The 21,547-nt window shown below is 43.0% G+C and overlaps 1 protein-coding gene across 5 annotated transcripts in view; it reads left to right on the forward strand.

The window, feature by feature from the left end:
• The window catches only part of Clip4 (CAP-Gly domain containing linker protein family member 4), a 69,674-nt gene extending 50,056 nt beyond the window's left edge, over window positions 1–19,618 (forward strand). For all 5 annotated transcript variants that reach the window (XM_075955825.1, XM_075955824.1, XM_075955826.1 and 2 more), the window contains exons 14-16: window positions 2,153–2,217; window positions 8,358–8,430; window positions 17,586–19,618. In XM_075955825.1, coding sequence (XP_075811940.1) covers window positions 2,153–2,217; window positions 8,358–8,430; window positions 17,586–17,907 — 460 coding nt within the window. In that variant the 3' untranslated portion in view covers window positions 17,908–19,618. The remainder of the gene's footprint in view (window positions 1–2,152; window positions 2,218–8,357; window positions 8,431–17,585) is intronic.
• Window positions 19,619–21,547: the final 1,929 nt, after the last annotated feature.

Consider the following 21,547-nt stretch of genomic DNA (forward strand, 5'->3'; position numbering starts at 1 on the left):
CTCCCAGATGTCTGGAGTCAGAAGTGAGCTCTTCCCCATCACCCTGTTGGGACTCCCCCTGGACCCAGGTCTGGCAGATAATTGACACATTACTTCACACTAGTTTGATCTGTTTCTCAGTCATGAGGACTGTGGTTTGTTACACATTCAGTTACGCAGAGTGCAGAATTTTATGGATTTCAGGCACAGAAGGTACCGGTCAGTTGATTCCTAGTCCTGTGCTTTCTGTGCCCAAAGCAGCCTTTGCTCCGCCTTCATTTATAAAGCCACACCTTCCCCTGTAGTTTTCATTGTTTTGTTTACGGAGCACACATTGGCTTCACTCTGTTTCACTTGCCTTCTGTGTAGTCTTCTCCAAGGTAGTGCATTTGAAAGCACCCCCGCTTCTTAAAAGAAACGGTTTCTGTTGAAATGAACCGCTGTCTCTATCCAGCTGTCTTCCTGTCATCTTCTGATTGTCTCATTCATCATCATCAAATACTATTAAGTGTCTTTTAGCACTTTGTGCTGTGCTAGGCATTCTATGAGCAAACAACAGACTTGGTCTCTGATTTTAAGGCATTTCTAATGCAAGCCAGTGTGAGCTCTTTAAAGGCCCCACTGGTCTTTGAGATGGGATGAGTTTAAACTAGGGGCTGCTGAGACTGGGTGACTAGTCACACTCTGACCTCCAGTGCTCAGCTCAGGATCAAAGCCGGCTTTTTATTTCTCCTCTCTGCAGTTTTAAAATGGGTGCTTGTCCCGGGATCCCTCACATGACTTCCTCTGTTTGAATAGCTTTCTCCATCCATCCATCACGACACAATTTTCATTTAGTAAATTGTCTTGGGTAATAATGTCAGTGAATGTTCTTTAAAGACAACCTAAAGAAACTCACTCACTAGATCAAATCTGACCCCTCCCCCGACGGCCTAAAGGGCCCCCTTGAACACGGTACTCCTGTTGTTCTGTCGTGGCTGTTGGGACTTATTTCACTTCCAGAACCCGCTGCTTACCTGGTGATGGGCTCTGTGTCCATCAGGCCCTGCTCGACTGTGCTGCATTGTGTGCCTGTAAAATAATGCATAGGAATTGTGGAATGCAGCTGAATACACTGCAGGGGCTGCAGGACTTCTTGATGGAAGTAAAGTGTGTTGGGGAAAGTGATTGACAGATGAAGGCCTTGCAGATTTAGGTCAGTAAATGGGTGAAAGAAAATGAGGCTTTCAGGACCTGGGTTTTTAAAAGTATTGATTTGACTGAAGAGAGAGAGAGACAGAGAGAGAGGTAGAGAGGGAGAGAGACAGAGAGAGATAGAGAGAGAGAGAGGGAGACAGAGAGGTAGAGAGGGAGAGAGACAGAGAGAGAGAGGGAGAGAGACGGAGAGAGAGAGAAGGAGAGAGACAGAAAGAGAGAGAGGTAGAGAGGGAGAGAGACAGAGAGAGGGAGAGATAGAGAGAGATAGAGAGGGAGAGAGACAGAAAGAGAGAGAGGTAGAGAGGGAGAGAGACAGAGATAAAGACAGAGACACAGAGAGAAACACCCTGAGAGGCAACCCTTGCAGTGGAGGGCAGAGTCAAGCACAGAGGGCCTTGGATTATATTGCTGTCCAGGTTTATCAGATTCAGGCAGTTTCTTTTTTTTTCCAGTATCAGAATTGGTGATATTTTTATAATTTTAACCTTATCTGTTAAACTTGGTATAAAACAAACTTATCTTCATATGTTTTAGTTTTACCTTTGAAGATAAAATTCCAAAGGAAATCAGAAATCATGGTGGGCCCAGTTCCTAGCCCTGGAAAACAGCAGCAGCAACAACACCAGAATAATAACAGGGCCACAGATACAGCACAATGGCAGGACTAGCACAATGGCAGGGCTGTCATGTGCCAAGGCCCGGGGTTCAGCTCCCAGACCCATAAAAGTCACCAGGCAAATAAATGTCAGAAGTCAGGGTCCTGTTTCAGATGACTGAATTCCACGCGGCCTGTCCTTGGTAGTGAAGATCCCCATCTGTGTGTTGCCTGTCTTCCGTGCTGACTCACGTGACTGCCCAGTTGTTGAATGAATGGGATAACAGATGCCAGTTGACGTGAAGGCATCATTTGCGCGTCCACCCTAACCAGAAGACCAGCTACATCTAACGAGGCACACTCTGCTTGTTTTCTTCACAGACTTTCAGATTCCCTGGATACGCTTTCAGAAATATCTTCAAATAAACAGAATCGTTCTTATCCTGGTAAGATGGTGGTTTTTAAATTCGGCTTAAAGTATTTCTTCACTTTCACACATTGAAATGTGTTTTTATTGTTCAGCATCTGTATCAATATCTTTCTATGAATGACTCTGAAATGCATCTGCATAGTGCATGCACCCCGGAGCATATGTTTCCTTCCTCCCAGCTGTGTTGTGTGAACCCCAAGATCCCACCTCCCTCTCCACTGCCCCCCTTTTGTATGTCCCATCCTAAGGTTATGAGCCTTGAATTTTGTATTCATAATTCCTTTGATTTTTTTTTCTTGCTCTTTCCTACCGTATGCAGCTGTATCAGTAAACCATGTTTTGTTTTTAGCATTTCAGGGCAATGCGTGACTGCTTAGCTTCTGGTCACTTTGCTGCACCCTGTTCTTTATTACTACATGCTGTGCTGCTCTGCATACATGTAGAAGTTACCCCGGGTTGGTAAGCATGGCTACCACCCCCATGCCCTCCCCGGGGGACGCCAGGTGTCTGCATTCCCCTCAGCCGCTGGCAAGGCCTCGTTCTGCTTAACCTCAGCAACTGCCATCTTGTTCGGCGTGGAAATAGTTGCTACTCTGCTAGATTTAAACAGTATTTTGTTGTGGCTTTAATTTGCATTTTCCAGATTTTAATTAGTTGACATGGAAGCAGTTGGTCCTTTCAGTTTTCACGTGGGATACACGTTTCCTTTCTTCTGTTTAAGTCTCTCGCTCCTTCTTCTTTGGGGCAATTTGCCTCTCATCTGAAGGTTTCTTTGTGTATTATGGGAAGGAGTCTCTTGTTGGTTTTGTGTGTTACGAATATGTACAAGCTGATGACATGTATTTACTCTTCTGACATTCTCTGGTTAAGAAGTCTTTAACTTTTATGTAGTCAAAGACTAAAAAAAATTTCATGCTTTGCATTTCTTATATTAAGATTTTTTTCCCATGAGACAGAAACCATAATGCTCTTTTCTGAACATTTTTTTTTGAGGTTTTGGTTTTGTGTTTCACATTTTTCAGTTTACCCAGAATTGATTTTGTATGTGATAAGGAGTGAGTTTGATTTTCTTTTCCATTTGTGGATAACTGTTTATGAAAGAGCTATTCATATAGCGACGATCCTTGGATATTTGTTGTGGTCAACCTCATGACCAGGGATTGTCACCGTTCTAGTTGCACATGTTGTTTTGATGTGACATTTTTGGTGGTGTGTGGTGCTGTGTGAGTTTGCTGGGTTGCTCTGACCTGTAGGTGAATGATATGTTCCTCCGCCCCCTCCCATCTTTGCAGTGGTCCTCTGTGTTGTGTCTGTGACCTCCTCTGCTGTGTGTGTGAGTGTGTGTGCGTGAACCAGAGGTCAACCTTGCGTGTTCCTTAGCAACCATCACCGGTCTCTCACTGTTCTGATTCCTGTAGTTTTGCAGTAATTCTTCACAGTAAATGGTGCCAGTCCTCCGGCTTTATTCTCCATCGGAATAGTGATGGCTGTTCTGGGTTCTTTGCCTTCTCACATAAACCTTATGACCATTTTGTTGAAATCTACGTAGTAACACGCTCGGATTTTGATGAAGTTGGCAAGCTCTGATCTTAGTACTGATTTGTCTGTGAACATGGACTCTCTCCACTCACTAATGTAACCTCCCCTTTGTTTTCTGTGGGACTGACTGTCTGCATTCAGTCATCATCTAAGAATATTAGTGGGAAATCCTAAGACCTGAATGGCATGATAAAATGCCACACTGTCCTGTCCAGGACACACGTTGTCCTTTGTTCAGCTTATCCATCTTCCCGTTACCTTCCTGTTGGTCAGCCAACAGTCCTCCGCTTTATTAGTAAAGGATGCTACAAGTACTGTTAATGGCAACTTGAGCATCACAGAGAGAAACTGCCAGCGTGTCCTCTGAAGTGAGAAGAGGGAGGTTTACCACCAGAATGTGCTTGTAGGGAAAATCACACTGGGTCTAGGCCTGGACATCTGAGGGTCCGTGGAAGTCCCGTGAACGCACTCTTTGTGGCTGAGAAGACCGCTGTGGGCTGTGGCCTTCCCTAGCCTCATCAGGATATTGCAGCTTTCCTCCTACAGCTTTTGTGCATGTTCCATTAGATTTTTATTTATTATTTAATATTTTTGGTGTATCTAGTGTAATAACTTTTCTTTCTCTTTTCCATTCTGTCTTCTCTCTCCCTTCCTGATCTTACTCTCCTTTCCCTACAGAGTATCACCATGTAGCACAGGCTAGCCTCAACTCAATTCTTTCTGTCAGCCGCTGAGTGCTGGGGTTGCAGAGAGGCACCATCAGGGTCTTCTTGCTACTGCTATTATAATCATTTTTGTATCTTTATACAAGACTTCTTTTGGTTAAGTATTTCTCCAGTGACCTTTTTCTGTCCATTTACCTTCTGCCATAACACAGTACCTTTCTAAATAGAATATACCAGGGTTTTACTTAGAGAAAAAAAATCTGATCGTCTTCATCTACTCCAAGAGAATTCTACTCGCTTTTAATTTATTTTAATTACTGATATATTAGCAATGTTTTTGTGCTGTTTTATTTGCTTCCTATTCCATTTAAAATATTTATTTGTATGTTTGTGTCTTTGAGAGTGGCTGAGCATGTGTGTGTGTGTGGGGGGGGGCGTCTGTGTGCCATGAAGGTCAGAATTTAATGTTGGATTCTTCAGAGAGCAGTTCCAGATCTTTGCTGTGTGGAGGCTGGGATCTGAACTCCAGTCCTTCCAGTTGCACAGCAAGCCCCAGCAAGCACTCTTAACCCCTGAGCTATCCCTACAGCCCCCAGTCCATTTTGGTTTTAGTATATTGTAAATGGTGAGTTTTAAATTAAGTCATAAATGGCGCTTCTCTTCTGTTTTGTTTTGTATTTTGATGCCCTGACTGACTTAGAATTCCTGTGTAGGCCAGGCTGACCTGGAAATCACAGGAATCCCCCTGCCTCTGCCTCCTAGCACTGCGATTAAAGTTATGTGCCACCATGTCTAGTTGGTGCTTCCTCCTTCCTTTTGTTCTGGCTGTATTCCTGCCCTCCCCCTCTCTGCATTCTGTTTGCTCTCCTACTGTGTACATGCTAAACTGTGAATACATCATCTAATGTACGCACTTTACACAACTTTGTCATTCTTACCCCCTTCCTGCATCATTGAATCCTTAGAAGCTGCGCTGTATCGTTTTTATTTTATAAATTGGGCATTGTCATAACAATTTTCTGTAATAGTTTATTTCACTTCCATATTTGCTCATCAATCTTCACAGCTTCCTCTAGTGTGCACTCAGTCTTTGTCTTTTCCAGTGACATTTTGACTAGGTGTAGGATTTTAGACATTGATGCGAGTCGGGCATTTGACCAATCCTTGTCGCAGGTGATTTATCTTGTCTCGTTTGTTTGGACTCTTTGAAGGGTCTCTTTCATTTCTTGTTGCACAGTTTTATGAGGATGTGTGCAGGTGGAAATTTCTTTTAGTTTCTCCTGTTTGGCATTCTGGGTCTCCCTAGAAATGAAGGCTGGCATCTACAAGCTTCTAAAGTTCTTCTCTGCTATATTTCCCATGCCGCCTTTGTATCTGTCACAACCTGAATTTCTGACCACATTCTGGGAACCTTTACTGTTATCCGTTTCCTGTTTTTCTATTCAACTGTGTCTATTCTGCTGCTTAATCCAGCCCACACATCAATAATAATCAAAATGTCTGCTTTTATTTTCGCACATCTTACTATTACTCTCCCCTGTATTCCCAAGCTTTTCTTTCATGTCCTTAAAATCTTACGTATTATTGATTACTTTATGTTAGCTTATTCAGTATTTAAAGTTTTGCTGAGTCTGTCTCTGCAGCTTGTGTCTGTTGAACCTGACTTATTTATGACTAATTTATTGCTGGGAAGTGTTTGTCTAACTGGAAGGTTACAGATGGCAATAGTTGGCAGTTCTTTGATGCCTTCAAGTGTATTGACTTCTGCTATTTGCCTGGAAGCATTGCTACCCTAGATCTGCTTTAACTTACATTCTCTGCGTGCCTTTCTGTTTTCTTTTTCTTTCTTTTTTTAGTGACATAGAGAACATGAATTTGTTCATGTCCACCAAATCTCAGAGCAGTAATTCTAGTCTCACACTGATAAGAAAGCCATTGTTTCATAAGAAAGCTTAAGTTTCTTACCCTAAGTTACATTGAGCATGAACTCCTTTACCAGGAGTCTTGGGTGGGATCTGATAAGAGGTCTTTGTTCCTTCCTTCTCCATGTCCTGTGCAGTACCCAGGGGTTGAGCGGCAACCCTGTGATACAAGATTGTACACTGGACACCTAGCTGCCTCTTCTGGCTTCTTTCTTTTTTATGGTTTGTCCTCTCTGAAATTGTACTCTGGGGATCTGGGTGTGCCACCAACATCTACACTTATACACACACACACACACACACACACACACACACGCAGAGAGAGACAGAGACAAATGTAACTGGAGGTTTCTCTCCCACCTACCAGTTCCCAAATAATCATTCTGAGGCTTATATATTAGTTACAAACTTTTTGGACTGTTAGCTCAGGCTTTTTATTACCTAGCTCTTATAACTTAAATTAACCCATTTCTGTTATCCTATATTTTACCATGAGGCTTATGGCTTGTTATCTCACATCTTTATTCTCTAGTGGCTGCTGGTGTCTCCCTGATTCTTCCTCTTTTCTCCTGTATATCTGTTTGGATTTCCCTCCTGGCTCTATTCTGCCTGGCTATTTGCCAAATCCACTTCTTTATTAACCAATGGTAATAAAACATATCCACAGCATACAGAGGGGCAGCCCACTTCAGACAGAGACAGGGAGAAAGAGAGAAAATATTCTCTCAACATTATATACTCAACAGTACATTCTCTAAAATTATCGTTCTAAATTGGGATTTTTTTTACGACTTATTATTTATTATGTATACAGTGTTCTGCCTGCAGTGTGACCTTCCAGGTCAGAAGAGGGCACTAGATCTCATTACAGGTGGTTGTGGGCCACCATGTGGTTGCTGGGAATTGAACCCTGGTCCTCTGGAAATGCAGTCAGTACTCTTAACTACTAGGCTATCTCTCCAGCCCAAGTGGGAGTTATTTTGATCAAAAGATTTCTTTAGCACATCTGGTTTGCCTGAATTGGAAATCCATTTTCTGTTTTTAACTCTCCCTTTTGTAAAGTCTTTTACTCTTTGAACTCATTTGTAGGAGTGGACACTGAGGAGCTCTGGAGTTTGTTGTCCAGTGTTCTGTTACTGGAATATTTTTAATGATAGTTTTTTAAAAACATCCTTTCCATATGAATATTAAGGTTGAAATATTTCATCATATACTGAGTCCATTTTATGTGTGTGACTTGGTGTTATTTAGTTTTCAAGAAATCTTACAGGAGAAAGCACTGGAAGTCATATTGTGCTTATCAGTTATCCTTGTGTGAGCAGAGCTTGGTGAAGAGATGAGGAATTATCTAGAAATATAAACTAGTTATGTTCTGAGTAGGCACCTGTTTTATTTTTGTTGTGTGCTATTGTCCCTGTGGAAATGTGAACAAGTGTTTGCTCACCCCATGTAGGAACCAGCCAACCAACAGGCCAAAGTAAGGATGTCACCAAAGTCCAACTTAGTCAACCAGTGAGTTCTATTGAGGAATATAGGGGTGAGTTTCTTGACAGGAGCAGAAGTGACTCAAAGTCAGCTGCATCACCAAAAGCCCACCCCAGCGTAGGTGGCGACCAGCTTATGAAAGCTAGAAACCTGACATACAGTACACAGCCCACCAGCAGCTCAGGGGGCTGGAGGTTGTCTCCTTTAGGCAGTTCAGATGTTCTGAGTATCTTTCAGGCAGATTTGCTTTCAGGCAGTGGGTCTGGTCTCTTGTGTCTTCTGCCTATGCATGCTCAGGAGGGAGGGACCCGTTGGATCTGGTCAGTTTTAGGGACTTCCTGAGGCTTTTGAATTGTTTACTTCCTGAGTTTAAGGCACTTCCCTGCATGATGGAGGGTTTTATCCTGGAGGAACTGCTGCGTAACAGGTTTCTCCAGAAAAAGGAAACAAAACAAAACCTCTTGGTGTCATAGAACATCTGTAGAAGTGAGAGGCTGAATACGAGTGATGTATTTTCCTCTTCTGACCTTCACTCTCCCTTTTAGGTTTTAGGAGAAGTTTCAGCACAACCTCTGCTTCTTCCCAAAAGGAGATTAATAGGAGAAATGCTTTTGCCAAGTGAGTATTGAGAAGACTTAGAAAACTGCCTTTCAAGATAAGCATGCCAGGATTCCGTGAAGGAAGAAAGATGGAGTTTTGTATCTTACACCTGCTTTGATAGAATGTTAGCACGCAAGAGAGAAAGTGTGACCGGTGTGTTGAGTCCACCCTCCCACCTTTAAAAGCTCAATTAAAAAGGCCGCAAGTGGCTAAAAGCAGTGCACCGCGTGTGTTTTCTCTTCTAAGAGGTTAGTATGGTCGCGCATAGGAGCTGGGCATATTTACATTGTGTTTTCACTGACGAAGGTGAGTTGATTTTGAATCCTGTTTACTGAACTAATCAGATCTGATTTACTATGCTCAGCCATGCGTGAGAGAAATGTAAGGCCTGTCTGCCTAAGGTAATCGCTTGGATTTTTTTTTTTAAATGCTCTTGCTCCCCCTAGGAGTGTATCTTGCTCAAATTCATCACTGATTTGGAGTTTGAAGTTGGCCTCCCCGATCAAATAGCTGAGAGATTAAGGACGGAGACTTTATGCTCCCATTCACTGAAGACAGTCCAGCATTCTTAGGCAGAGTTGGGGAAGTGCTAGGAAGAGACACCCTGGACAGAAGGGAGTCTGAAGAGACAGCAGAGCTGGTGTGGAAGTTGTGGAGGTGTGGAGCAGGCGGATGGTACAGAGAATGGGGGAGGTACTGATCCCTGTGGGCACAGCAGCAGGTCCCATATACACAGTGTGGATACATGGAGCAGGGACTGGTGCTCACCTGTTTCCTGTGGAAATAGCAAGAAATTGAACTTCACGGATATGTAAATAGATTGACGCCGGTACCTATTTAGAGAAACACTTTTTTTAAAAATACAGTATTTTTATTAATCCTTTGAGAACGCCACATGCACACAATTTCTTTTGGTCATATTCACCCATTCATCCCATACTCCCTCCAATTTCATGTCTTTTTTTTATGTCCACTGAGTCCAGTTAATACTCATAAAGTGTGGGGACATTCTCTGGAATAGGATGGACCACCCAGGGGCCACACTCTTAGAGAAAACTCACTCTCCCTCAAGAAGCCATTAGCTGCCAGTAGTTCCTCAGCTGGTGGTGAAGATGGTGGCTGGTGACTCCCTTACCCCTCTATACTAGACATGTTGGATGGTTTGATCTTGTGTGGGTCTAGTGCAGGCAGCCACAGCTGCCATGAGGTCATTCTGCATCTGTCCTGCCATGCCCAGTAGTCACCGTCTCACTCTGGTCTCCCTAACCTCTGGCCCTTTTCCACAGTGGTCCCTGAGCCTTGGGGTAAGGGGTGTGATGTAGGCGTTGCACCTGTGGCTGAGCACTTCACAGACACTTTTTCTCTGCACCTGGACCAGTTGTATCTGTGCCAAATGAGTCCACCACACAAGGAAACTTGATGTGGTCTGAGAGCTGCACTAATCTATGGATATAGGAATGTGAACTTAGGGGGCATAGTTAAGTACTATATCCATTTAGGAAAATAATAGTAGTTGGTCCACCCCTGTGACCGGTGGGTTTCCCAAACAGGGGTTCTTGGCCAGATTTACAGTACCCGGCATGGAATGGGCCCTTAATTCAATCAGAAAGCAATTGGTTACCCTCATAACATTCATGCCACTATTGCTCCCTTGGGGGTAGTTTAACATTGGTCCTTACTGTGACCCATAGGATACACAGATAGCAAAGACTGTCTGGACTTTTCTTACCAGGAACCTACATAGTTTTCACTCAGAACCAACTTTCATTTCTCCATGTCTTGTGACTAAATTGTCTGGTGTCTTCAGCAGCAGGGTTTAACCATCAGTTTCCGGATGTCCCCTAAGAGCAGTGGCAATAGCTGGTATTGTTTCGGGAGTTTCTAAGACCACCCTTGCTAGAAACTTGAGGGGAGTTTTATACCTGGCACGGGACCTTTTATTTGTCAACCTATACTTCTTGTAGGAGAATAATCCCATGTATAGGGCAACTCCAAATACACTGCTTTAATTTTTAAGACTTGTTTTTATTATTATTATTATGCATGTGCACATATATGTATGCGCAGGTGCACACACACCAGTGGGGGCCAGAAGATGTCAGATCCTTGGGAGCTGGAATTGCAGGCATTTGTGAGCTGCCAGACATGGGTGTTAGGATCCAAACTCTAGTCCTCCTGATAGAGCATGGAGCACCAAGCTATCTCTCCAGCCTCATGTATACGACACTTATAAAATGGTAGATTTCTGTGTGGCTCTTCCAAGCATCCTTACAATTATTTATCCTTTGTCCCACCTCCTCCAGTGACCTACGCCCCCATCCTTCTCCCCACTTAAACATCCGTTCCCATTATTCCCCTTTACCCCTCTTATCACCTGTGTTCTACTACCCGCCACTGAAAATTCTCTCTCACCGCACCTGTGCCTCCTTTAGTTTTCTGGCTAACAAATTTAAAGATCCAATGCTAGTATCTACATATAAGGGAGCACAGGTGATACTTGCTTCTGCGGGTCTGGGTTACCTCAGTGTAATGCTTTTCACTTCCATCAATTTACCTGCAAATTTCATAATTTCAGTTTTCTTTATAGATAAATGAGATTCCATTGTGTGTGGCACCACATTCTCTTATCTATTCATTAGTTGATTGAAATCTTGACTGTTCATATCCTTCCCATTGTGAATACATCAACAACAAATATGGATGAGCATCTACCTTTGTAGTAGGAAATGAGTTCTTTGCATATATACCAAGGAGTTTTAGCTGGGTCACGTGATAGATGTAGTTTTTTGAGGAATTGTCACACTGATTTCCATAGTGACTGTACCAGTTTGTACTCTCACCAACAGTACATAACGAATGTTTCCTTTCCCCCAAATCTCATCACTTAAGAAAGATGAAATCAGGGCTGAAGAGGTAGCGCCAGTGGCTGAGTGCTGGTTCTCATCGAACTGGGGTTCAATTCCCAGCACCTATACAGTCACTTTAAACTGCCTGTGGCTGCAGTTCCAGGGGATCTGATGTTTTCTTCTGGCCTCTGCAGGCGCTGTACACATGTGCACATAGACAGACCTTTAGGCAAGATACCCGTTCTTGTAAGGTAGAACAAATATTAAAAAGTAAAAATATTGCCTGGCAGTAGGCGCACACCTTTAATCCCAGCACTTGGCAGGAAGAAGCAGGTGGATCTCTGTGAGTTCGAGGCCAGCCTGGTCTACAGAGCGAGTTCCAGGACAGGCTCCAAAGCTACACCAAGAAACTTTCTCTTGAAAAACCAAAACATACATACATATATAATTGACAAAGTAGTTATTTTAAGCATTTATTTTATGAGTGTTTTGCCTGCATGAATATCTGCATAGTTTGCACACTTAGTGCCAGTGAAGGTAGAAAAGGGCATTGGATCTCCTGGAACTGGAGTTACAGACTGTTGTGGGCCACCATGTGGGTGCTAGAGTTGAACCTGGGCCCTCTGGAAGAGTAGCCAGTGCTCTTAACTGCTGACACATCTCTCCAGGCCCAGAGTAGCCTTAATTTGCATTTCCCTAATGACAAAAAATGGATGGTGAGTACTTTAAAAAATTTTTCTTAGGCATTTGTGTTTCTTTTGAGAAATCTTGGTTCATTTCCATTGCCCACTTTTTAATAGAGCTGTTTTTTTCTTGATGTTTAGTTTCTGAGGTTTTGTATATCCTAGACACTGGTCAGTCTTCTATCAGATGTACAATTAATTGGAAAAGATATTTTAGGATATATATGTATATATATATATATATACACACACACATACAGTATAGTATATATATACATATATATGTATATATGTACATATATACATATATACACACATACATTATAGTATATATACACATATATACTATATACATACAAAGATATATAGTATATATGTATATATATACACACACACATACACATATATGTCCCTATATCGTCACTTATCTACCTACCTTCATACTTAAGATGCCTATGTAGTTATCATCCACCTACCTACTAATTTATCTATCTATCTCTATCTATCTATCTATCTATCTATCTATCTATCTATCTATCTATCTATCTATCTATCATCTATCTGTCTATCTATCATCTATCTATCTCTCTATCATCTCTCTCTCTATCTATTATCTATCTATCTATTATCTATCTATCTATCATCTATCTATCATCTATCTATCTATCTATCTATCTATCTATCTATCTATCTATCTATCTATCATCTATCTATCTATCATCTATCTATCTATCTATCTATCTATCTATCTATCTATCTATCTATCTAGTCTGTCTCTCATCTATCTTTGCCTTTCTATGGGCTGCCTCTTCATTGAATTAACTGTTTATTTTGTGATACAGAAACTCATCTTGTGAAGTCGCCCTTGTTGATTGTTGGTTCTGTTTCCTGGACAGTTGTGGTCCTGCTCAGCAAGTCCTCCCCTCAGCCTGTGTCCTGAAGTGTCTTCTGTACTCTTTCCTCTAGCAGTCTCAGTGTTTCGGATTTAACGCTAAGATCTTTGATCCATTTGGAATTGATCTGTGTGCAGGGGATGAGAGAAGGATCAAGTTTCAATCTTTGTATGAGCATCCAGTTTTCTCAGCGCGGTTTGTGGAAGATGCAGTCTTTTGACAATGTGTGTTTTGGCATTTTTGTAAACAATCAGGTGGCTGTAGGCACGGGGCCTTGGTTATATTTCAGTTCCTGGTTCTACTGCACCTGTTGGGTGTGTCTGGCTTTGTGCTAGTGATGTGTGTTTTTACTACGGCTTTCTAGGGTAATTTGAAGTCAGGAATGGTGATACCTCCAGCAGAGTTTTGATTGTTCATGGTTGTTTTGGGTATCTGGGGTCTTTGTATTTCCATATGAACTTTAAGATTGTTGTTTTTTCCCAATTTCTGGGAAGAATTGCATTGGAGTTTTGGTATGGATTGCATTAAAGCTGTAGTTTACTTTCAGCAGGACAGCTGTTTTCACAGTATTAATGCTACCAGGCCAGGAGCATGAGTGGTCTCTCCATCTCCAATCTATTTCTTTAGCGTTTTCAAGTTTTCATTGTGTGTGCCTGTGGCTTTCTCGGTTAGGTTTATTCCAGGTTTGTTTGTTGACTTTTGTGAATGTGACTCTTACCGTGGTTTTTTTCTCAGGCTGTCTTTGGTGTAGAGGAAGGATATTGGTCGAGGCATGCTAATGTTGTAACCTGCCACTTGGCTTCACATGTTGGTCAGTTCTAGGGGTTTCCTGATGGAGTCTCCGGGGTCTTTTATGCAGAGTCATGTCATCTGCAGAAAGGGACACTTGATCACTTCAGTTAAAAATCCAGTACCATTTGTGATAACAAACTCTGGAGAAACTAGGCATGGAAGGAACATATCTCAGATAATAAAAACTATGTATGGCAAACCGACAGCCTCCATCTCGTTCAGTGGAGAAAAATGAGAAGTATTCCCACTAACACAAGAAGACAAGGATGCCCACTGCCCCTCTCCTGCTCAGTGTAGAGCTTCAAGGCCTGGCTAGAAAAATGCTTTCGTTACGTAGAACATGTGACCCCAGTGTTTCCTGATCACTGATCTTGGGAGCGTGAGACTTGGCCGCTGGCTGTGAACAAGAAGTCCGGCAGGACTGGGCAGTGCACAGGAGAGTCTGCTATCGTGCTGGAGGAATCTGTGTCCAAGACTGAGTTGTTGATGACTGATCAATGTGGTGCTGTGTGTTTTTATTTGTCTGGAGATAAATAATCCCTTCAGAGCGAATGTGGAAAACAGAGTGTGAAATTCCTAGCTCGCGTGAGGCCAAGCGAGACTGTATGCAGCGGCACATGGTGAATGTTCACGGAATACAGTTTGTGGCCGTTGTTTTTCTAAAAATTTGCACCAGCTTGTCATGTTGGGGGATATTTGTTCACACTGACACCCAGAGACTGCTAATAAAGTTTAACCTTGAATCAGGGGGTGGAGTTAGCAACTAGCTGACCAGAATTAGCCATAGAGTTTTTGGATGACCCAGGATACATATAAAGAGATACAGGAAGTAGTATGATGGAGGAGGGTCTTCTGTCGATGTGTTAATTTTATTGGTTAATAAAGAAACTGCCTTGACCTTTGATAGGCCAGCCCTTAGGTAGGCGGAGTAGACAGAACAGAATCCTGGGAGAAGGAAGCAGATTCAGGCAGTCACCATGCTTCTCCCACCCAAGACAGATGGTGGTTAGAATCTTCCCGGTAAGCTACCACCTCATGATGCTACACACATTAATAGAAATGGGTTAATCAAGATGTGAGAGTTAGCCAATAAGAGGCGGGAACTAACAGGCCAGGCAGTGTTTAAAAGAATACAGTTTCCGTGTAATTATTTTGGGTAAAGCTAGCCAGTGGCTGGGAGCTGGGAGGCAGGAAGCGGCCCACCGCTCCTTCAACAGTAGTAGAAAAGGGCCTTAGAAAGAATCTCCAGGGCCTTGGGGAAGGAGAGAGAGGGGAGGTAACTGGTGGCTTTTCTGCCACTTCTCTGATCAGTCAGGTGTTTACCCTAATATTTGACTCAGAGTTTTTATTAATAATAGAAAAATTCAGATAAACTCATCACCAGGTTGCAAAAAAGCTTCCATTTGGCGTGAATTTGAAGAAGGAATGAACAGGTGCTTTTGTATAGGAATAGAACTCAATTTTTTCTTTTTTGTATTCAGTAAAAATTGATTTCTGTGTTACTACATTATGAATTTGATGTGATAAATAATTGTATTTTCATTTTGTTTTACTCACATCCCCCTTTCTTTGACCCCTCTTTCCTTTTTGAAGTTTTTCATATTGCTCAGGCTGACCTTGAACTTGTGACCTTCTGCCCTAGCCTTCTGATTCATTTTATTACAGACATAAGCCACCATTCCTGGCATTTTATTTTCACTGTATATCCCTGGTAGCCCAGATCTCATTGTGTAGCTGAGGTTGTCCTTGAACTCATGATCATTTTGCCTCAGCCTCCCGACTGTTGGAATTACACATGTGTATTATCATGCTGGGCTCTAAAAAGTATCTTCAGGTTACAATTCCTTCACTGTTTGGAAGGTGTATCTTAGGGAAGTTTCTGAGCTCTGGCGTCCTAGCTATGAATTTTGAATCCTCTCCTTTTTTACCAGGTAATTAATAGAAATGAATAAGAAATTATGTGTGGTAGCGTCATATTCAAAACTGTAGGAAGTTGGAGCTGGAGGGGTGGATCAGTGGTTAAGAGCCCTCCTAACCTTGCTTCATGGTCGTGAGCTCACACCCACACAAGTCAGGTGTGCCAGGGAACTCTCTGACCCCCACTCTAAGGTGAGCAGAGACAGGAGGATGGCTGGAACTTGCTGACTTCCAACAGTTTGAGCTTTAGATTCAGGGGTGAGAATAGCCTTCAAAAACTAAGTGGAATGGAGGGCACCTGAGGCAAAGACATGCACAGGCTAACACACACACATATGAAGACTCAGACATACGATGAATTAATCTTTTGAAAATGTAGAAAATAAAACAAATGTAAAGGAAGTAGGACCCACTCCTCTTAGAGGAAGATGTTAGGCATTTTGGGCACCAAGCCTTTGCCTTAAGCCTGCAGTGGGCACGGGAAGGGAGGGACCAGGGCCCCAAGGCAGAAGACTCCGGTAACCTTGGCAGGCCCTAAAAAATGATGCTGGGTGGTCCAAGTAGAGTCTCTGTTGTGAATATCAGGGTCCATAGCTTCCTGTGGACACAGGTGGGGGGTGTGGGCAGTGGAGGGAGCCCTGGGAGGCAGTATGGGTAGAGAAGGAGCCCTGAGGGCTCTCTGGGTAGGGGAGGGAGCTCTCCAAGGCAGTAGGGTCTTAGGCCTGTTTTGTTTTAGTCAGGTAGGTGGCAGGTGCTAAGGGTACCCAGAGCATCTTAGCGGATGTGTTGTAGGACAGGAATGCTATTCAGCACAGCCCAGGCCCTGCTGTGCTAGTGGAAGGGAGGGGTAGATGAGTCCATGAGAGAGACCCGTGTCTTCATTTAAAATTTATTTCCCAAAGTTAAAGGTTTTAAGATTTGTTTTCATATAAAGAAATATTTTGAAGTTTAAAGAGTACAAGAGGAAATTTTAATTTACCACATTTAGAATGCCAGTTTCCTTTTCTTTAAAATATTGATATTTAAAGTTATATGTAACTTTCCTAATTATTGAAATTCTCTTTCACTGTGTATGTGTGTGAATATATATGTTTTTTGAGACAGGGTTTCTCTGTAGCTTTGGAGCCTGTCCTGGAACTAGCTCTTGTAGACCAGGCTGGCCTCAAACTCACAGAGATCAGCCTGCCTCTGCCTACCGAGTGCTGGGATTAAAGGTTTGCACCACCACCGCTTGGTGTGAATATATATTTTTATAAATTGCAGTATTAAAAGAGCCAAAAGAAAAAAATCTATAAATTAGAAGTATGTTCCTAATACTGCTATTTCCAATTTTAACAATTATAATTTTGAGGCTGGAGAGATGGTTCAGAGGTCAAGAGCACTGACTGCTCTTCCAAAGGTCCTGAGTTCAATCCCCAGCAACTGTATGATGGCTCACAGCCATCTGTAATGAGACCTGGTGCCCACTTTAACAAAACACTGTGTATATATAATAAATAAATCTTAAAAATTATAATTTCAAAAATAAAAACAAAGGAAAAAGATCCAAATGTCTTTTAGCTGTATGAATGGAAATTGCCTTTTACATTTAATTAAAGAGAAATGATATTAAAAAAATGTCCTTGTGACAATAGAAAAAAAAGAACAAGATTTTCACCTATAATTTAGATTCTTCGGAGAAATAGAAAACGCAACCTAAATAAAAATATCTAATGCTGTATTGCTCAAAAATAAAAATAACCTTGTCATGATAAACTTTTCTCTTTTGTAAATTAAATGAACGTGGAAGTAACAGTGGGCCTTTCCACTGTGGATGCGGAGGTAACGGTAGGGGTTCCCACTGCAGATGAGGAGGTAGCAGTGGGCGTTCCCACTGTGGATGAGGAGGTAGCAGTGGGCGTCCCCACTGTGAGTGGGGAGGTAGCAGTGGGCCTTTCCACTGTGGATGCGGAGGTAACAGTAGGGGTTCCCACTGTGGATGTGGAAATTGCATCCAGTGACTCTGATGTCTAAGGCCAGTTCTTCCTTTTCCTTCTGGGCAGGTCCAAGTCCACTCTGCGCCGCAGCTGGAGCAGTACCACCACGGCAGGTGGCCTAGAGGGGACCGCGAAGCTGCATGAGGGGTCTCAGGTCCTGCTCACAAGCTCCAACGAAATGGCTACCGTTAGGTATGTGGGTCCCACGGACTTTGCCTCAGGCATCTGGCTTGGACTGGAGCTCCGCAGTGCCAAGGGAAAAAATGACGGCGCCGTGGGCGACAAGCGTTATTTTACCTGCAAGCCAAACTATGGCGTGCTGGTTAGACCAAGCAGAGTGACCTACCGAGGAATCAATGGGTCAAAGCTCGTCGAGGAGAGTTGCTAAGTTAAATGTCTAAGGCATTCAGTGAACTCCTCTGAATATGCATATGTGCTAGATGTAAAATAGAGTATATGGCAAAGGGTTTACTTTATTTAGATATCATGCAAAAGCTGAAAAACACAGTAATCTTCATTTAAAAAAAAACTCCAAAGGAACACACATATGAACTTTCAAAAATTTCAAAATAAGTACTTTTAAAAACTAGATCCCTAGAAAATTCTGGGACAAAAAAAAAAAAGAGAAAAAGGAATGCGCTACTAAGCGATGTATGGTGGCAACTTTGCCATTTGGCTTCATTTTTTGCACATGGTGTTACAGTCTTCACAGAGGTGGATTCACAAGCTTCATGATGCTCACGCGATCTGTTTCCTGTCCAAGTGTTCTGGAACCTTCCTGTCTGTCTGTGGTTTGTTACTAAAAGGTACCTAGAGCGCAGACGCTAGATAATGGGTGTGTCTTATGTGTTCGCTTGCCCTTTCTGGAGAAAGGTTTTTCTGAGTAGTTAGGATGCGGGAGGAGGGTGGCTGTAGTGGCGTCTGGCTCCACCTTGCACCCATTGCCAAGCACAGCGCTGGAATTCCTTCTACCAGAACCAGAGCTGAGAGTGAACGGGTCTCCTGACTCGGCGCACGCCTCTGCACCCCGCGTGCTCTCAGGTCACCTCTGCTGCTGGGCCGCCCCGTCGGTGCGCACGGCAAGCAGCTGCAGTTAAGTTTATGAATTCAAGGCAGAGTTTTGCACACTTATTTAACATTGTTCCTGACACACGCACAGCACTTTTGAAACATGATGCACTTTTCTTCTTTTTATTTTATTGTTTTTGAGACTTTGCCATCATTTCCTCCTGGGATATGAAAGACTTAAAAAAAAAAAGCATTTCACAGAAGAAAGCAAATGAAAATGTGTTAGACCGGGTGTGTTGTCCCTTTGGATGTTCGTGGCGTCTGGGCTCGGATGGGGCGGGGTTAGCTGTAGCTGCGGAGTTGTGCCTGCTGCATAGCTGCTCTGATGCATTCACTGGGCACATGTTCAGTTAAGCTTTATGATAGAGATGCAATAATGTTACACATTCGTCTTGTGGATATGTTCTGACGTTTCTGTCCTGTTCCGTGTCAAAACTCATCCTCTATTGTAAATATTTAGACTTGAAACTACCAGACAAATATTGGAACAGTTTGCTCTATGAAATTAAAAGTATCCTTCAGGACGGAACTTGGCTTTGTGCTTAGAAACACACTCTGCTGAACTGTTTTGCAATATGCTATCTTAAAATCTGAATCCGGTCACTTGGTTGCCTTTTGTTAAAGTGTGGTATTTCAAATAGAGTTATTTTCCTGAAATATATTTGCAAACTCAAGCTGCTTTATAATCAAGGAATATTTTTATTGATTGAAGAAAATGACTGCTGCAATTCAAAAGTGAACTTATTTTATTACATAGATGATTTCCTAGAATCTATTTATACCATAATAAAAAATCCACGACGGTAGCGAGCCTGGGATCTGTAGTTCTCTGTTAAATACTAACCACTGTATGTTAAAGACAACAATGCCAACACCAAACTTATTTTTGAGGTCAAAAAACAGTTGTTCTCTTCATATTTAGATGGGGATTACTAAATCCAAATAGTGTATATGCTTATGTATGCTACATGCACAGGTTAGGTGTTTTTGTCTGTGTGTGTTTTACTTACTAAATGTCATTCAGATTCACTTCTTGAATGCTAATAAAAAGGGAAGATGCTGGAACGGTGTTATGTCATTTATCCTGTCTTGGGGTCCATGTGCACTGAGCTCCACCCCGTCGTAATGGTTAAGGTTTGCCCTATCCTCATAATGAAGAGTCTTAATGGTCTTTAATCCAGCACTTCATTTTTTTGAGGTTTCCATGCATGTATGGGATGCATTTTGATCATATGTATCCACCCTCTACTTGGAGCTCCTCTTGGCTGCCCCTCACTGTGTCCCCCTGACCACACCATGTGATCTATTTATTGATTTATTAATCTATTTATTATTTTGAAAAACTCACTAATTCTAATTAGCTCTGCCCATTTGTGTGTGGTTATAGGGCCATTTACTAGAACATGGACAACCTCCTAAGAGCCACCCTCTTGAAGAAAACTGACCCTTCCTTCCTCAGCTTGGGGGGGGGCGTCTTGAGCCCCTCGCTCGCTTATGCTGGCTTGATCTTGTACAGGCGGTGGCAGCTGGTGTGGGTCCCGGGTGCTTTTGTTCTGCCGTGTCCAGAGGTTTCATACTTTTTACTTGCCAAGACAAAGTGGGATTTTAATTACCCTTCTTTGGCGTATGCGAGGAGCTCCTAAGAGTGTGATTCTACAGTTTGGTAAGGTTCCTCTCCTCTCCTGCATGCGGGCTGCAGTTCATTTGTTTGTCCAGAGCATGAGGGAGCAATTTGAGTTCTGGTTAAAAAGGACTAACCCCTTCCCCCCAAACGCTGTGTTATATTTCAGAGTAATTTGGGGAGGCATGATTTTAAGTGTTCAGATTTTCTAATTCAAGTTATTTCTTTAAAAGTGAAACTGGATTGAGACGGTAGAATCTGGTGGGAATTCTCTATCCTTCTCCCCAGAGTGCCTCGTGCCTCCATGCCCCCTCGCCCCTCACTTCTCATGTTCCCCCACTTCTCACACCCACACCCGTCACGTTCGCTACACGTCTCAGGCCCCATGTTGGTTCACTTCTCTCCAAAAGCCATGACCAACAATCTGCTGTGTCTCCTCTCCTGCACTAGGTGGAGGGCTGGAGTTTGGTCGCTCTGCTCATCACCTTATCCTCATGCCTAGGCCATTCCTTGGCACCTGCCCGCCGCTCAACAATGCCCAGTGAACAGACAGAGGCACTGAAGGCACCGATGGCTTAGATACCTATGTCAGAGAGGTGACACTGAGTGATTAGGTCATGGACAGGTTCATTTTACTGGATACAGGAGGGAAGAGGACAGGGAAGGCTCATTTGCAGCATCCCAGCTCTGCCCCAGGTCTGAGTTACTCTTCTGTTACTATGGTAACACACCATGACCAAGGCAGCTGACAGAAGGACGGGAGTCAGTCACCCACCATTGTGTTGGTGGGAGGCATGCAGTCAGGAACAGGAAAGGAGAAGCCCCATTTCAGCAGCAGAGAGAGCACACTGGCAGTAGGAGAGACCTTAAGCTCCCAAAGGCCACCTCCAGTGACACTTCTAACCAGGTGGGACTTCCTCAACCTCCCCAGACCATGCCACCAGCTGGGGGCCGAGTGTTCCAATGTGTGACTCTAAGGGTGGCATTCTCATTCAAACCACCACACCCTGGAGGAGTGAGAAGGGAGAGATGGAAAGACGCTGAGTGGCAGAGAGAAGGGAGGCAAGAAGACAGATAGGGACGCTGAGATAGCTCCCTCTCTGCCATGACTATGCTTTGGACCGTGGTACCCTGGTTCTAATGGAGAGAGAGCTAACTGGACCGCAGGAAAGTGTGCACAGCGTTGGTGTCTCGTGTTAAACACTTTCCTCTTAGAGCTTCTGCTTGAGGCTGTTTAGAATCCGTGCTAATAGTGCTTAAATTTCATTGACCAATGGCTAGAAACGTAACAGAATCATTTTAAGTGAGGAATGTTATCCAGTAATTTTAACTATTGGAT

This window comes from Microtus pennsylvanicus, chromosome 21, assembly GCF_037038515.1.
Source record: "Microtus pennsylvanicus isolate mMicPen1 chromosome 21, mMicPen1.hap1, whole genome shotgun sequence".
Taxonomy (NCBI): Eukaryota; Metazoa; Chordata; class Mammalia; order Rodentia; family Cricetidae; genus Microtus; species Microtus pennsylvanicus.